General features: G+C 33.4%; 1 protein-coding gene across 6 annotated transcripts in view; it reads right to left on the bottom strand.

The window, feature by feature from the left end:
* The window catches only part of ERBB4 (erb-b2 receptor tyrosine kinase 4), a 985,443-nt gene that overhangs the window by 244,567 nt on the left and 721,354 nt on the right, over window positions 1-19,522 (bottom strand). For all 6 annotated transcript variants that reach the window (XM_045520468.2, XM_045520469.2, XM_045520470.2 and 3 more), the window contains exons 11-14: window positions 19,263-19,353; window positions 17,609-17,808; window positions 6,504-6,636; window positions 2,399-2,492 (exon numbers count right to left, since the gene is read on the bottom strand). In XM_045520468.2, the coding sequence (XP_045376424.1) occupies window positions 2,399-2,492; window positions 6,504-6,636; window positions 17,609-17,808; window positions 19,263-19,353 (518 nt within the window). The remainder of the gene's footprint in view (window positions 1-2,398; window positions 2,493-6,503; window positions 6,637-17,608; window positions 17,809-19,262; window positions 19,354-19,522) is intronic.

Raw genomic sequence — 19,522 nt, 5'->3', positions numbered from 1 at the left:
GGAAACTATAGATATTTATCAATTATTATCAGGGAAACATTGAGAGGTCAAGAAAATGAGATTTCAACAGAATAAATCATAAGACTAGGTGTGGTAATTTCAACTAGCTTTATAACTTCTTCCTCTATCTATCTCAACGTCAGTCTCATGAAGAAGTTTCCAGAACCTCTTGGATATCTTAAGTGATATATACATGGCACAAAAAACCAACTCTGCCTCTAGTTTTGATAAACAGCATGTAGACCCAGAAACAGGCAAGAACCCAACATACATTGTAAAGGCTGAAAACAAGCAACCCCTCAGAGGAAGCAGAGTTTGAGCTATTGTTTGAGCTCAATCCTGGCAGTTTTTCAGATACCAGAACCTAAAAGACACGTGTTCTTACCTGCCTTAGCATTTCAAGGCTTACAGATCAAGTGACAAGTAAGTTTCTTTGATTTCATGCTCTAATCTTCCACAGAAGAGTGATTCGACTTTACTGGGCTTTTTCTACATTACACTTACTGCCTTCTCTAATCTCTAGACACGTGCATTCACAATTTTAGCCCTGGGTTGTGATTTTAAACATATGGCCCAGCAACGATGTCCTTACAGGACCAAAATGTGTTGATTAAAAACCTACTTTTTCTTTCTTAGTTATCAAATAATTTTGAAAATTCCAAGAACATGAATTTTTAGGGTTTTTTTTAATGTATATTTTTATAAATTCTCTCAATTCCTTTGAGGAACAAAGGAATGAACACATAGACTGCAAAGCCACAGAAATTAAAACAAACTAATAGGCTGGTTATTTACTCCCATGATTCTACACCATAGGAGGCAGCATGAGGAACTGAAAAAGCATGAGACTGCTCTTGCAGCTTGCCTTGCTCGGCGCAGACAGCCAAACCCTTGGTTGTTGTCATTGTATGTTTTCAAAATCTCAGTCTCTCTGAAAGAGATTTTTTTTTCATTCAATGAGTTATGGTTCCCAGATATGTTAGTTTTTAGAGAAGTCTTATAGAGATAGCTCAACTTATTTTAACTCCCCATTATAGAATTCTTCTTTCCTGTGTTTCATGACATTCTTTAAGGAATGCACATTTCTCACGCTGCAGACGAATTGTATTTTTCCATTACCGTCCTTAGTGGAAAAAGAAAACCACTGCACATGCCCTTTGCATACTTACTTGAAGACCATTACATATTAAATTATCTTTTAGACTTTGGTTCTTCAGGCCAAATCACACCACTTCTTTCTCTCAGAGGTCTGTTTTTCCAAGCTTACTCATCCTTGCAGTAGTCCTCTGAACTGTCCAAGTTTTCCACGCCCTTCTTTAGATGAAGTTCCAGAATGGCTCACTGGGGCCTAATGGAAGTTTGGACGGCTCAGTGATATTTTTTTCCTAAGCTAATTAACTGCTGAATAAGCACTCTGGTAGAAAAATTAAAACTACTTAAATTCCAAATGAATTCTTGTGAATGTGAGCTCTTGTTGAGCTCTTGGCTACACTCAAATGCTGATCCTTGAATTACCTATTGAGAGATGACCCCATACACAATAAACTGGAAATTTGTCTAAAGGATGAATATGACACTTTGGAATGACAAACTCATTCTGACCTCACTACTAAGAAAAAGCCTGAATGATGGAAACAAAAGGAAGGTCTAAAAAACAATTACCATTTTCTCCACAAGGCTAAATTCAAACCATATAAATGTCAACTTATTCATAAAGATTTCCCTGATCCATAGCCCCTTCTTCGATTTTCACAGCTCGTTTTTTCCCTCTGCCATAGTATTTATCAAACAGCTTTAGATTTTAGTTTCTGAAAGCTTGTCTTCCTCCTTTTTTCAATTGTCCTTACAAGTGCGTCATAGTCAAATGATCAAACACAGGTATAAATGTGCTACAGATACCTCAAACACAACATAAAGTTTCACATTTACTTGTCTTTGTATGTTTCTTCATTCCAGGTTCTTCTTCAAAGCAGAGCTCAAACATCACCTTTCTCTGGCCTCTCTTGGTGCCCCAATTTCCATCTTAAAGATTTAGTTTCTCTCTTATTTGTGTTCTTAACAACAACTCATACATATTTATATTTTATCAATTATTTTGCTTCAATTTAATTATTTGTGTACCTCTCTTTTCAATTCAGTGCAGTTCTACAAGGACAATTCCATATCTTCTTTTTAGATGCATGAACTGGGACATAAATATTTAAGAAACTGAAGTTTTAAGTATTTTATCTCTACTGCTAAGCTATAGCCTCCTGAGGGGAGAAGGTCAAATGTGTTTCCCTATAGCATGCTGTAAATACCTACTGACTGGATGGACAAACGACAAGGCAACCCCACAACGAACATCCACACCTGACACTGAATAAGCCAACACAAGCACAGATGTCTTCAGGCTTACCGGGCCATGGCACGTGAGGACGCCGTCGTCCATCTTCTCACACTGGGGGTCACACTCCACACAGATGGAGCCATTCTCAAACTCCCGAAATTCACTGCGAAAACATCAGCAGCACGAGGCGGTGTAAGCAAACAAGCTGTCAACTTAACAAATGAAGGAACATCTGCTAAAAGTCCTATTGGCAGAGTAAATTCTAGAGTCTGTTTCTTTATGTGCCAGCAGCATCAGAGTCATTTCCCTGTACATTAACGAGTAAGTTTTCCATTAGGGGAAAAGATAAACTGCAGCCAGATGGCTCTCCTTGCCCTCCACTGGGTTCAACGACAGACTCATTCAGGAAACCTCTCTCTTGTGAGAGATATTCCAGCAGCATCAAAAAAAAGAAAAAAAAAAAAAAAAAACAGAAAAGTATGACTCTTTTGATGACACAGCAGAACCATTTTTACTTTTTTAAGTAAGACTGTGCCTGTTTGTCTCTATATAAAATTTTACTCTTGGCTGAAGCTTTATTTTTTAAACTTTGGGAGAACTATTGTATTTATTTTGTTGCTAAGTTACATGAATGTTCCCCATCCTTGTCCTTCAAATCCCAAGACTCTTCAATTTATTTTTAGTGAAACTTCAAAAAACGCTTTGATTTCTTTTCTTCTTTTAAAATATCTGCCTTGGAGAATTAGAGAAAATATCTTTTTATGGTAGATTTTATTTTCTTAGATTATTGATCTAATATCACAACATCTTTTTCAGTTCAAATTCTTTTTGAAGTAATTCTATATGGTATAAAATTAAAAAAAATAGTTTAATGGTAACACTCTAAAACTTTCTAGTTAAAATCTGAGATGATGGTTATCCCCTCCTAAAACCCTCACATTTGGTGGCTATTTAAATATTAAATGTTACCAATATGTAAGTTTTCTAATCACTATCTACTCCAAAAGTTTCATTTCAATAATTGGGTATCAGTCATGTACAATATGTTGAAACTAAACCATTTCCACTAATGTGTGAGAGGATGAGGTATTGGGTATAGACAATTTAGAATGTCAGTTAGGAGCCAATAACAAAACTTGACTAAATATTTATAGCTACTTTATCATTTTGTGCCTTTGTATCATGAGCAACCCGTTCCAAACTAACAGCACTGCAAATATGGCAATTACGGATTAATTAGGTGATAAATTCAAATTCATTTTTCCCTAGAGTGAAGTATTCACTTACTTTTATTGTGAACTATCTCATTTGACTATTGTAAAGCCTTACAATAACCAAAAGCCTTTTGACTGAAATCCAAAGGGTGGGCTATATCTTCTGTTGGTTAGATTAAGATGACATCTAGTTCAAGGCAAAATAATTGTTTGGTTTTCAAAATAAATAGTATAAGCTGTGGTTTAGTTATGCATGGATGTACGTATTTCACTACATGGATTCTGCATTCTTAAAGTAAAGTGTTGGTTTGCTGTGGATTAACTTTTCATGAATTTTTGGGGGTTTCAATTACTTACAGATACTAACTACTATATATAAAATAGACAAACAAGGTCCTATTGTATAGCACAGGGAACTGATTTTCCATACCTTGCAATAGCCTATAATGGAAAAAGAATATGAAAAGATCTGTATGTCTGTACAACTGAATCACTAGGCTGTACACCAGAAACTAATGCAGGATTGTATATCAACTATAATTCAATTAAAAACATAAATAAATAAAAATGAGTAAGTAAATAAATAAAATCGTAATTACATAAAAAGTTTTTTCTTCTGCACGTTTCATCAACATGAGTGATATAAAGTATTCAAAAGAGGAAATCTTCAGAATATAAAGGTCAAAATGACCTGGTGTTGGGGAAGTGGGGGATGGGGTGGTAGTTAAATTGTAAAGAGAATCAAGAGCACTACATGTACAATGAAATTATACGATAGTTACAGCAAAGCCTGTGATGGTCAGCAAAGTCCTGCTTCTGAAAACAGTTTCTTGGGTGACTGAAGAGCTACAATTCTAAATGAAGGTAATAGTTTTTATGATACTAAAACATAGATCATGCTTTTCTTTCTCTTCTCCAAAACTCCCTTCCACAAACACAGAGTTGAGGAGTACAATGAATACGTCATAAAAAAACATGGAGACAACCTCGCTGCCTTTTATTTTATAGACTAGACTTATATTTGTATGGCTTCTGGCTCCCTTCCTTTCTGATCTCAGAACAGATTCTCTTTGTAGTTTCTTTACTGTCACTGTCTCCATCACTGCTTTTTCCCTTCCCTGTCTCCTAATGATTCCGCGATGACTTTGTCAGAGATCCCCTTTCACTTGAATCTGACCTAACAAATCACATTCGATTTAGCGTGAGCTTTGCTCACTGAGCTTTGTGTTTTTGCTGCCACACATTTCTCACAGTTTCCTTGTGCTACCTTTGCCAATGCTGTGATCAAAATGAAAACAAATAAATGTATGTATATGCATGACTGAAACACTATTTGCTACACCAGAAATCGACACATTGTAACTGACTATACGTCAATAATATTTCTAACAAATTTAAAACTGAAACATTAAAGAAAAACAATGGCCATCCAGAAAGGACACTGGATGAAAATCGGATGTCCTGAATTCTGGGGTTGGCTTGCTACTTCCACAGGGTTGTGACCTGGCCAAAACTTACATTCTACCAGTTCTCACTGTTCATAAGGTGCTTCTGTTAGATAAAATGATTTCTAGAGATTCCATTCTCTCTTTCAAGTTACACATACATATTCAATAAATTTTTGATGTAACATTCACTTAATGTAATTAAATTCTATTAGTTCCATTTAATGGCATCAGTTGCTACACACAGACAAGCACATTTTAATCTGAGGTATTTTATGTACAGAAAATATCATTCTTTCATAATAATGTCAACAAGCATGAACACAATTCAATGACACAAGCAGCAAATAACTTGCTATTCATTATCAAATTAAAGAATTGACTGTACTTCATAAAATTACAAGTTGAAATTTTCCTGACAAAACTATTAAATTCTTCTTTTAAATTGTTTTTATACTTAAAATTCTAACGTTAATTTTTTTCCCCTAAATTTCATGGAAGAAATTGGTTTTGGTCATCTTTCAAAGAAGAGACGTATCAGTATTATTATAATCCATAGATTTTTATCTTTCTGATGTAAAATGCAAAAATACAGTGTTATCTGGGATCATGAAAACAGTTGTTAAAATGGGAAAATTCATGAGGCAGAAGAAGAAATGGAATAAAGAACTTCAAAACTACACTTTTACAAAACTGTTGAGAATCTGTTCAGTGAGCAATATAGGAAAATTTGACTCAGGGACAGTACTAAAAATGCATCATCATATTAATGAAGGACAACTGCGATGCATGAAATGGTGTGTTAGGATGAAGTGATTTTATGAGTATGTGAAATGCCATGCAACAAGGTATATACTAGGTTTTATTGTTGGCAATTTGATTATTGTACTATCAGATGGAATTTAAAATACTTGATTTAAAGTATGTCTTGGGTTATCTTTAGGAAGTGACAGAACACTCTCAAAAATCTTTTCAACTAGAAACTACAAAGGTGATTTCTCTATAGGGCTAAACAGTTGTCAGAGATACAGAAACATGTTTTATTCCTAACACAATCAAATAGACACACAACCTGAATGGAAACAAATCAAAAGTATGCAGTAATTCCTCTTGAAAATTAATAGGAAAACATGAGAAAAAAAGACTGTTGAGGCATATGCTAGGAAATATTACTTGTAACAATGTCCTTCATAAAGAAAATAGAAATATATTTTTTTCAACTTTGTATAAGTTTAAATTATTATCATTTATTAAGAATTACCTATTTTGGTACACTTTTTAAAATGTGTGCACGACAGTTAATACGCATGTTGCCTATCTTGTTAATTTAAATCAAATTATTTTGCCTTAAAACAATTCTTTTATATGTTTCTCCTTTATACAACAAAAACTCTCCTAAAAATCTTGGTCAGCACACACATTCTGAAACTTTACCATTTTATTGTCAATTTAAAATCTAAGCCAATCAGCACCTCAAAGTTCATGAGATAAAGGCTGCTTTGTAAGATGCCTTACCCATCGTAGAGGTTACACGATTCTATGCAGGTCCTTCCCCTGCTGAAGCGACGGCATGACAGACACTGGTCTGGCCCAGGTCCCCAGCACCCATCGTTTGAACAGAGATGGTTACACACCATTCCTTCTGCAGCTGAAAAACACACCAAAATCAAGGGGAAATAAAACAGAAGCCTATGTCAAAACTTATCATTTTAATAGGAATCTTCCTAAGTAAAGCTATTTCTGAAGGGGTCTGTTTGAAAGAGATCTATGGCAGATAACTTTGCTTGCCTACCCAGTCACATGGCCCACGCCACCCTTGGCTTCTGCCACATTGCAGAGCCCCCGTCCCTGTGTGTGTAACATCACTGCATTTTCATAAGACTGAGCAAACAGCCATTGCCTAGATCAAAACTCTAGGGAGGAAGAGTGACAGACATTAACCTTCCAATTAAGGTAAGGAACAAAACACACTGTTCTAAGGCAGCATCCTTGGCTCCACTAATACACCAAACTTTGTGACTTCAATTTCATATGAGAACTTCATGCAGAAATAGAATGAGTGATATTTGTCATAAAAAAAAAAAGAGGAAAAGAAAAGGAAGACTATATGAAAGTGAACAAGAGAGGAAAGAAATAGAAATAAAATACAAGTTTGTACAGGCCTCTGGTATACTCTGACTAAGCTTACCTTGATACTGAGTCAAACTGACACACGCAAGAAAAGCATTTTAAAATAATTTTAAACAAAGTGTAGAAGTTATTTATGAGGAAGTATTGAGATTAAATGAGTAACAATGTTCTTTAGTCTTATCTCTATATTTTTTGTTGTTGGGGGGGTGCCAACAAATTTGGTGGCTATGTTTTAAAATTGCCACTGAAATTCACCACCTCTGTCCCCCTTTATACCATATCATATTTATTCAGTATATTATTTATACTGAAAAATGTAATTTTAGTGAAGTGATAGAAATTGAATAAGAAAGGCCAATAAAAACTTCAAATGCTGTTCTGGGTGTCTGAAAAGTGATTTGAGGCATGTGAAACACAATTGCATGTGATTTTCATAAAATATTAAGAATTTCCTAGAAGATTAAAAACATCAAAAGCCTTTTCACCTTCCTGTTAGTTACCAACTCTACTAATTAGGGGATGTAACTTGTTATGACAAGAGCATTTGTGAGATGGGATGGGATAGCATTGAATATGTGATTGTAATTTAAAGAGGGATCCTATCTGTGAAAGCTGTCTCTCTAACAAATGCTTGAGAAAGTGAATTGCCAGCATCTGTGATGCTGATTAGTTTTAAAATAGTGAAACAAAATCTTCCAATTCATGTATTCTTTTTTCTGATATCCCAGAGCTTTAAGGAGGCCCCTGTGTTAAACTGCATAAAATTCTTTCTCATGACAGACTTAGATCTATCAAGATATCTTTTCACAAGCAATTCTCCAATGAAGACACTGAATGATCAATAGGCACATGACAAAATGCCCAGTATCACTAATTATCAGAGAAATGCAAATCAAAACTACAATGAGGTATCACCTCACACCAGTCAGAATGGCCATCATTCAAAAGTCCACAAATGACAAATGCTGGAGAGGCAGTGGAGAAAAGGGGACCCTCCTACACTGCTGGTGGGAATGCAGTTTGGTGCAGCCACTGTGGAAAACAGTATGAAGATTCTTCAAAAGACTAGGAATAGACTTACCATATGACCCAGAAATCCCACTCCTGGGCATATATCCAGAAGGAACCTTAATTCAGAAAGACACTTGCACCTCAATGTTCACAGTAGCACTATTTACAATAGCCAAGACATGGAAACAGCCTAAATGTCCATCAACAGATGACTGGATAAAGAAGCTGCAGTATATTTATACAATGGAATACTATTCAGCCATAAAAATGACAACATAACGCCATTTGCAGCAACATGGATGTCCCTGGAGAATGTCATTCTAAGTGAAGTTAGCCAGAAAGAGAAAGAAAAATACAGTACGATATCACTCATATGTGGAGTCTTAAAAAAAGAAGAAGAAGAAGACACATGAACTTAATTATAAAATAGAAACAAACTCAGAGACATAGAATACAAACTTGTGGTTGCCAGGGGGGAGGGATGTGGTTAGGGACAGACTGGGAGTTTGAGATTTACAGATACTGACAGGTATATATAGAATAGATAAACAAGTTTATACTGTATAGCATAGGGAAATATAGTCAAGATCTTATAGTAGCTCATGGTGAAAAATATTATAAAAATGAGTATGTGTATATTTATGTATGACTGAAAAACTGTGCTGTACACCAGAAACTTACACAACATTGTAAACTGACTAGAACTCAATAAAAAATTTTAAAAAATAAAATAAAATGTATTTTTCCTTGCCTAAAAATAAGAAAAGCTATCTTTTCACTCCACAATTGCTTAATTGAATAATCTCTTCCAATATAGTTTAAGAGAGAAACTGTGTGTGTGCCTAGCAGTTTTATTGAAGTATACATGACATATACTGCTCATATATAAAGTGTACAATCTGATGTTTTGACAGATACATGAAATCATGACATATATATATATACATGAAACCCAGGCAAAGAATATATTCATTACCTCCAAATATTCCTCATGACCTATGTAATCCCTTCCTCCTGCCCCATTCTCAGACAACCATTGGTCTGCTTTTTCAATATACATTAGCATGCATTTCCTAGAATTTTGTAGAAATATACAGTATGTATTCTTTTTTTATATAGTTTCTTTAACTCCACATACTTATTTTGAGATTTATCTATGTTGCTGTGTATATCAGTATTCATTCGCTTTAATTACTCATTGCTCTGTATTCTCAGCTCAAGGAGTCTATGGCTAGAGGTGTAATGCCCAATTTCCCCCAGACCCCTTTGCCTTAATAATTCCTATTTATCCTTCCCATCTCAGATTGCTGTCTATCTTTCTGTGGGCTCACCTAATGCTGTCTACACATTAAGTTAGGCCAACTGTAATTTTTAAGAGTAAACATGTGGGCATAGTTGAATGTTTCCACATTTTTCTTAAGTACATTTATTGAGGACTTAGTTAAATAAGCAACCCTGCATTATTATCTACTACTAATATGGTGTCTAATCGTCCTCATAGCCCTGAAAGGTAGATGTTATTATTAACTTACAGAGGAGTAACATGTAAATAATTGCCCAAGGCTGCATGCCTAGTTGTAGAGTAAGGATTTGAATCTATGTTGCTCTGACCACAAAAACTGAACTATTACAACTATATCATATCTTTCAGCCTTTATCGGAAAAGATTCATAGTATCTGTCGAAATACTTTATAATAATCAAACCCATGCCTCTACATATGGTAAGTAAGGCAAACAGCATACGTAGGTAGTCTTGTGCCATGAAAGAGAAGGTCTTTTTTTTGCCTGTGCACTTGTAGACAGGTACTTCATTTCAATATTTGGAGCTAATCCATTTACTTTCACACATGCAGCACAGTAGCAAGATCCATTATTTAAGCTTGCCTCTATTTTAACAAAAGCAAGTTCAGTATTCTCTGTAAAGGTCGAAATACCAAGCACATTATTATCTCTCAAAATTTTAACAGACAGGTACAATTCAGATGAGATAAAGGAAAAAAACTATTTTACAGCTTCCAGAGAAAACACAGAGGAAGTTAAAGGTTGCCTAATAGCCACAGTGCTAAAGTTTCTTTAGCGAAGTTTATAAGGGCATTTTGAACTGTAAGCCACTGAATGGGCCTCCCTCTCTTTCCCATGGGGGGCTATCATTCTGGGAGGTCAGAGGGCTGTTGAATTCTTGGTGCTGATTGAAAACTTATTTTATCTTAAAAATTTTAAAGAAGTAGCTTCCTTGGCCTTTTGTTCTATGCTTTGTGGAGACACTTCCCATGGTTTCACGCTGCCAAAAATGACCAACCAGCCTTGAATATCACCATCTAGTCATTTGAAAAGAATTAGAAGAAAGTAATTTATTATGGTTTTCTGCCTATTCCAGCTTTCCTGCAGGAGATACTCGTTCCCTGATCCAAAACTGCTCTGAAATGGAACATCTGAGTAGAGACTAAGGGAGGCAGTAGGCAGTAGAAAAGACGGTAGGAGTTTGGGCAAAACTAAAAATCTCTTCTCCAACTAACGTCAAACCATTTAACAGAAAATCAAAGCAGTAATCTTTCACCCTTCCACGTATTGTAAAGTTCTATCACCCTTGGGAGAGAGAGGATAAAGCGACAAGAGTGAGGGGTTTTCAAACCTGAAAAAAACAATGTGAGTTGGTGAAATAAATAGATCAAAAGTTGATGTACTATCATGGAATGGGCGGTATCAAGGGAATGCTGATGGCTTTGTGAACAACCTAAAGGAAGAAACTGAAAACATGTTTGAGGGCCTTAGACAGAAGTTTGATACACAAACATTCTGAGGCACTGATTATATTTTCTACAAGAATAGGAAGATGTTGAATGCAAACGGAGATTCATGACACTATGCAGTATGATTCTGAATATACTCATTCATTATCAGTTGCTTTCATAATATAACTTTTGGGTTTTTTTCCCCATCTTAAAGATTTCCACTGATAATCATGTTTATCCCATGAAGATGTATATAGAAAAATTGTACATAAATGTATATGTTTCAGAATATGAAACTCTCTAAATAACCTTAAAATGGCTGAATGCATATAAAAATAGATATTATAACTTTAAATTTTAATATCACTCTTTTATTCCTTTTTAATTCTTCATCTATTACATAAAATTTGATTTTACACATTTATATTCAGTTACTTTTATTGAACTATCTTTCTTACACCTTACATTATTATATATTAACAGGAAGTCACTTAAACATCAGAATTCTGCATTTTTAATAACTACAAGTTTTTGCTTTATAATTTCTCACCCACTGATTAGAGGCAAGTCAGGTTAAAATGTTATCTGTGATAAAAACTAAAGCCTACAGTAATCTTGCCTTTTATTGCTGAGAGGCACTTCATTCTTTCAGAATTTCCAGATTACAAAATAGAAGGGATGTCATTTCTGAAACTATAACTGCTTATTACCCTTTTGATAAGAACACAGAGAACATTTTGTAGCATTGTTAGTAATTAGACATTGTGCTGTTTCAAATACAATGAGAAAATGTTACTTGATTTTTTTTTACAAAGAACAGTGTATTAATGTATAACTTTGGTAAAATCTTAAAAGTACAATTAAGATTTTCTATGTTCTTACTGCTTAGAATAGTGACTTCACTATATCTAAGTTATGCACTTTATGACCCATGGTGAGCTATGGTTTACTGAAAATTGTGGCAAAGCTCACTAATTTCCCAGTAAATATTGGCTATGAGAGCCAAAGGATGATTCCTCTGACCTGGCAGATCTTTGTTTGGAAATGCACAGTTACCCAAGAGAGTATGGGCTGGGCTAGAAGTGTACAAATCAAAGGCATATTATGTGTGACAGAGAAGGTAAGAAAATCTGTGACTTTAGCAATGCATTCTTAAAACAAGGAAAACCTTAATTTACAAACAAAATTTATTTTTCTACAATGTACAACTTATTAGAAATGATAATGTTGACAATACAATTTTACTGTGATTTATAGAAAGTCAGAATTTCTCATGATACTATAAAAAGTAAAATAAAATGTTTACTATTTTGCAGTTATTGTCACTCTGACCACAGAAAAAACAAAATAATATGTTAAGCAAATATTGTTGTATTTTCCACTGGTGTCAGATACCCTCTGTTCTCTACTCATCAAACCTTTGTCCCAACTAAGTGTCAAGATTCACGTTCAGATTAAATTCTGGACATGCAGTGACTCATTGTAAAATTGAATTGTATTGTCATCCAGAGGGTTCAGTTATTACCAATTAACTATAGTTTTGCAATTTCCTTTTTCTATATTTATATTCAATGAGGTGGATTTTTCTACTCTCAAAATTCAGGAACATCAAAATCACAAATACATATAGAAATTTATATTCCTTTTATATTCTTTGTGCAAAAGAATATATTCTTCATTATCAAATATTTGTCTCCTGAACCATTAATCTAAAGTTCATATTTTGTCAATATATTTATAAAACACTGACTCTATTACTTATCATAAAGTCAACCTTAAAATGTTTTAGTTATAAGAGAAAAAGTAAAAAACATATTTTAGAGGAGTCTCAAGCATAAACTGTTTTATTCATTTAAGATCTCGGGAGGTTGTTTTTAAATTCTTAAATGTCTAGGCTCCTATTAATAATTATTCTTATTTCTTTTATGCCTATCACCAGTTGACACATTACTTGCAAATTTATAATTCACCACCTTGATGATGTGAAGTTTTCATCTGCCTAAAAGAAAGAAGACCCTCAATATTTCTCCTTGTTTTTTTGTTCCCCCAAAAGGAACTTCTCATTAAGTAAAAATTAAATATTGAATCTCCACACCACATAATGTGGTTATAGGTTTATATACACTATACAATATCTCTTTACTAGGAAAGAGCTTGACTGCACTATAATAGTTACAGTTAACCATGTATAGCACTTATTTTGAGCCAGGTATTCAATGAGCTGAGCATTATTATTACACCTGTTTTACAAATGATAAAACTGAGGTACAGAGATGTTAAGTAGCTTACCAAAGGCCAAGCTCCTAGGAAATAGTTTTGCTGAGATTAAAATCCAGACTACTGACTCTAGAGTGTTCTCTTGATCATTATGCTATATAGGGTATTCTTCAGTAAATCAACAGATTTTCTTATGTACATCCATCACTTTCTCCTTATTTGGAGAGGAATCATGGTGAAATGAAGAGTATGAATTTTGAAATTAGATACACATTGGGTTGAAATTCTGAATGTGATTTTAATAGTTCCAAACTTTGAGAATATTATTCAATATTCTGAATATTTATATATTCATCTGAAAAATTGTGATAATTAAACTTTACAGGGTGGTGGTGATAACTAAACTATACAGATTGAGAAGTAGAATCTGGCACTTTTTTGCTATTTAGCTGAAATATTCCAGATACCTAAAGTCAGTGAGAAGAGATAGATTATTCAGTAAATTATGTTTGATCAATATCCTAATTAATTGAAGATTTTTCAAAAATTATGCTATACCAAAACTTATAGATGGATTAAAAATTTCAGTATAGTTTTAAAGTACTAGAAGAAAAAGACTAAGACCATGCCAAGAATATAAATATAAAAAGAAAAAGAAAAACGTATCCATTTAACTAGATAAAAACATAAAATGTTTGTTTATAAAAAGATAATTTTTTAATTACTTATAGATGGAAAGTTATACATAATATATTTAAGAGAAAAATATGATGTATTTAATGTCATGAGACCTTTCAAATCCAGAACTGAAAATGGTTAAAGCTCATAACTATCTAATTTTCAAGAGAAGAAATATAAATGATTAGTCAACACATAAAAAGAGGCTCAATGTCAACCAAAAAACTTAAATTTAAAAGGCGTCTTTTTCATACTTCAGATCACCAAAGACCATGGATAATATTCAGTGTTGTAAAGAGCAGTGGAATATTCCCTGTCAAACACTGTTTAGGACAAGTGCAAACCAATCCACTATTTTTGAAAGGTGATGTAGCAATATCTAACCAAATTTATTATCTGTAACCTCATTTACACAGAATTTCCACTTATGAGCATTTAGCCCAAGGAAGTAATTGCACAGTGTAAAATGACTTATGAACAAAGATTCACATCATGGAAGCATCGACATGAAAACTAGAAAATAAATTAAATTACCATTAATACGGCACTTACTCAATAAGTATTTTTATACACAGACTTGAAAAAGAATAAGGAAGAGCTCTATATACTGATATGGAAGACCCTCAGAATATATTAAGTAAAAGGCATAGATGGCTGAACAGTATTTAAATATATATGGTATGAACCAATTTATATATGAAAATGTTTCATTACCTATCTACCAAACATTTTTCTACTGTTTTGATTTCTAACAATGATAAAAATGCTATTATAATTAGAAAAATAAAATTATTTCCATTTTGAAAAGTAATTATTATAAATATAATTTGTCTCATGTTTATGTTGGTTCAAGTGTATATATATGCAAATATCCCTAAATAGAGATGTATGAGTTCAAATGTAACTCAGATTCTGAAGTTTGGTGTAATATTTATCTCTTCACTGTTTATATTCTGGCATTAAAAGTTTATGCTTAAATATTTAAAGAAACTTCAAATACTTTATATACCTACTCTAAAACTCCTTCCAGTTAGCACTGTTTTGTCCCTACCATAACCATACACATAAAACAGGCAGAAAATGTCCTAGCTTTTCATGTCCTGGAGTTTCTCTCAACCTCAATCTCTTCAAACCATAAAGTCTGCTTTGAAATTTGTGACTTAAAAGAATAAGATTGCTCAAGCCATGGTCACACTTTATAGATGAGGTGAAGTTTTTCTTCTCTTGTCATTACTATTTTAAAGCATACTGAACTCCAAAAATCACTGTTAAAAATCAAGGCTGTCTTTTCTTTTAAGTTGCCAATCCAACACACAGATTTAGATCAGAGTATTTTATGGTGACTGTGTGTGTGAGCATTTATGTGTGTGTATGCAGGGATGTGCACGTGTGTTGTATGTGTACATGCATATACATTGCACTATATATCTGTGTATGCATATGTCTTATAATGTGTGTGTGCTTGTCTATGTCTGGTTGTAGATTATTAGGAGATAATATCTAAAAATGCAGTATTTATGATGCATTTTAAATGAAGCAAATATTTAAGTCTTCACATTTGCAGATAATGCTATGGATGATAAAATGGCTTTAATCAAAAATGTGCAACCACTGCAGGCTGAATTTAACATCAGTAACATTACCTCTGAGGTCAAGTTTATAAGGTAGTTACATTTCTGAAAACGCAGGATCCAGAATACGATGAGACTGAAACCCAAATTATGATAAATAGATTTCATGCAAAAATTGTTTATTCTAAGATATTAAAAATAAAATATATATATGCTTAATTTTATACTATGGTACCACAAAATTGCTTTCTTCTAACTGCTTCATTTCTTCCTGAAACTGTAAAGTCAACTAAGTGCATAGAACAATAAAATATGTTCACAGTGTGAAAAATGGCTAAACTCTGTCCAAGAGAAACAACACTGAAAGTTGAACATGTTAGATTTTTAGTGTATTATTATTATTATTATTATTATTATTATTATCATTATTATCTTTCTTTCAGTTGTTTGAAATGTTTAGAAGTCTTAAAGAGGTATGAAATAATTACATAAATTTTTCCTAGCTTGCTTTTTTACATTTAATCTCTTTCTGCATTTTCTTATTTGCTTTTTATTCAGGCTCACAAAAGACAAAAGAAGGGATTTGTAAAATGATTAAATGAGTCAAAGAAGAATAGTTTTCTCTGATTCTTCTATTTTTTTCTTTAGTTTTTTTTTATAATTAAATTTTATCTTTATAAGGTAGTAGTACTATCATTTGTTTTCATTTTGTTTTGCTTTTTTTTTTTTTGAAGAAAGTGGAAGAAAAGGAGAGTATAACCCTGACTTAGGAGAGTATTTATAAGTTCGTGTTGAAAAATGTTCTATTTTACTTCCATGAATAATCTACTCAGTCTAGGGCATGTCCAAACACACATACAGTAATGTGGGATAAGAAGCTTAAGTATTAGAGAAAAAGAAAAACAAGCCTTCTGTCAGGAATCAGAAATGTATAAAATGAAGGAAATAATCCAGACTAAATGAAAGGATAAATCTCACTCAGTGTGAACATGCATATTTTGGTATATAATAAGATTTTATATTTCTTGATACTGTGTAGAATGTGTAAGAACTCAAATTCATTCAAAATAACACTCCCATGTTGCAATAGATGTCTTTTCTCTGGAATATACTTTGAAGGATCCAAAACAGCTATCATGTGAGTTCCTCACAAATTGTAAGTCGTAATTTATAAAAATTACTAACCTGAGCTGCCTTAAACACTTTTTGGTACAAAATGAGATATAAATACATTAATTCATTGACTACTTAACTTAGTAAACTTAAATCATATTGGCCTCTTTAAGAGTTTACATTTAAAAAAAAATGTTCTGTACTATTCATTCATATACACAAACAATGAACTTAATCATTACTTGTGCATATCCTTGTGATGGTTCCAATGGTGACATCAAAGAAGCAAGAAGACTTCCTGAAAGCAGAATGTTTCTAAGGAATGTGACTTTAAAAAGGACTGACTCAACATGACCACAACAAGAGCACGCATTTGTAAACAGATCATTTGAATTCTAAGTCTTTTTATTTGATATTTATCATAAGCAAGTCACTACTATATGCACAGTCGAGGCACTTGTAGGATGTAAAAGAAAGCCATACTCAAGAGAAAAACAGGAAAGAATTAAGTATTAATCACTGGAATACCAAAGAATAAGAAAGGAATGACATAGGTATGTACTCATGGAAACATTACTTGCTTCTGTGTAACAAAGAAGTGATGGTGTGGACCAACAAGGAGCCAAATAATGAAAAAAGAGATAGTGCCATGCCCACAAAAAATGCGTTTATGAAATTAACTTTCTTCTTGAATAGCAAACTTCTGGAACAGCATGTTTTACACATTTCAGAAGAACACGTCTTTTTTTTCACCACCCCTAAATGGCAAATACTTTGTTATTCTGATATCAAATTCACTGAAACAAAAAGTAAACAGAAAATTTAAATAGAGTGGGTTTCCACAAACTGAATGGATCCAAGGAATTGCCTGGGATGCTCTTTAAACATTTAGATTCCCAGGTTCCACTTACACCTCTTGAGTCTAAATCTCCACAGGAGGGTTCTTAGGATTAGGCAAGATTTGAGAACACTCAATATATTATAAGAACATGCAAGATATTATAAAAAGTCACCTATTCTGATTACTTTATACCAACCTTTCTTTAAGGGTTGAGAAAAAGAGGGCAACAATTCTGACCTGCTGTTATTTTTAATTGTTTGGTCCAATGCAGAATCGGAGAAAAATGTTCAAGTTTCTGGGTTTTAATGTCTGGGGAATGTACTTACTGCAGTTTTCAGCCTTCCTGTTGTCCCGGATCACTATTCTTTGGTTGATGGTGCTGAAGAGTGTCGTCCAGTTAATGGTATGATAATAACACAGGTTGCTGTTGTCGGTGATGTAGATGTTTCCTGCACTGATTTCCTTCAGGGACTGGAATTGTAGAGAAGTGATGCCCTGCTGCTTGAGGATAAGCAAGGAAAGGCCACTGAAGAGAGGGGAGGAGGAAAAAAGAAATGGGACAATAATAATTATCTCTTGGCCATGACATGCATTCTTGAAGTAAAGTAAGGATGTCATATCTTACTCCAGGAAGAATGTTAATAGAGCATTAAAAAGATTGAATCGATAAATCTGTGCTCAGAATATTGTTTCCTTTACATGCTATGTAAAACATGACAGTTTTAAAAGTAATGATTTGACCCCCAAAAAAGTTCACCCTTTAGAAGCATGAATATCAATGACATCTCCATTTCTTGTCTACATATGTGCCACTGACGCTGCTCACTGCCTGACCTCCTCCTACCCTCCAAATCTTAAGTTCCTCAAGGATGAAATCCTATATTAAGAATAAATAATTAAATAAATGTTTATGGAGTGAATTATCATCTATCTAAAGTAAGATATTAATTCTACTCTATTTAATGGATGAAGGTAAATATCACAGAATGACTTTCGATGTTTAGCTTTAATTTATACCTGAGAAATCAAAGTGTTAATTGTGATAATTGAAATATGTATAAGTAAGGATAGGAGATACCAAAAATTAAACTAAAACTATAAAAAATACTCAGAAGGCTTGGACAACTAAGAAAGCATCTCTAAAAGTTAAATAACAACCACACTGTGGAAGCAAGTTATTATTTCAAGGAAGCTGTTTTTATTTCAGCACAGTCTACATTTTGTAATTAGATTATTTTTCCATTCTCCAAAGAACAAATGTGCTCCCCACATTTCAATCAACATTATTTTATATTTTGGAGATCAAAGCTGCCCCCTCTTGCTTTATTTATAAATGTAAATATGTTCTGCTTTTAATACTCAGAATTTTTCATGTGTTTTATATATATATAAACACATATAACTATAATATGCATTAATATAAAATGCCTGTGTGTGTGTGCACACATGTGCGAGTGTGTATGTGTACACAACTGGGATATAATTCAGTCTTTCAAATCGTTGCTCTCATCACAACCACCTTGAGTTGTGGATTGCAGTGTGAGCTTAGCGATGCATGTAGGGTGGTGGACCAGTTCCTGAATTATCAGCGCTGTGACGCTTGGTTCAAATGACAGCGCTGGAGACAGAACAAGAACCTACTGGTTAAAAAGCATTTGGATCCCACACACCAACGCCATTATCAGGTCATTCAACTCTATCTTTTAATTATGATAACATATGATCAAAAAGAAGGTTCAATTTTATGATTCACATCATGTACTCCATACCTGCAAAACACTAATAATAAGTGATAGGCAGTTAAAAAAAATAAAACTGAATACTTTAAAGCACAACCAGAGATATTTGTCATTGAGTTTTCCTTTGGAATTTAAAGTGAAAACCCAGTACTTCTCGGATCTTTAAATCAGTGAGTCTGATGGCTCTGACATATGTACACAAGACGCAGAGAGACCTGGAACTTTGAACATATACACCTACCTATATAGCACTCTTCCACCAATGGTCACTAGGTTAGAAAAAACACTGAAGTCAGTCATGTTTGGGGGCCATGACTGTATGTTCAAGAAACCTACAAAAGATAAGGGCAGTAAAAAATTCAGAATGTCATTGTCTTAGTAACATTTAGTAATTATTAGTAATTCTTTTTAAAATACAATGAAAATGGGGGGTAAGAAAGAGGCAGCAAATATTTCCATTTCTGAACTATTCAACCTCATATTTCTTCTACGAAGGTTGAG

Source organism: Camelus bactrianus, chromosome 5 (assembly GCF_048773025.1).
Source record: "Camelus bactrianus isolate YW-2024 breed Bactrian camel chromosome 5, ASM4877302v1, whole genome shotgun sequence".
Classification (NCBI taxonomy): Eukaryota; Metazoa; Chordata; class Mammalia; order Artiodactyla; family Camelidae; genus Camelus; species Camelus bactrianus.
This window is presented reverse-complemented; position numbering and strand designations above follow the sequence as displayed.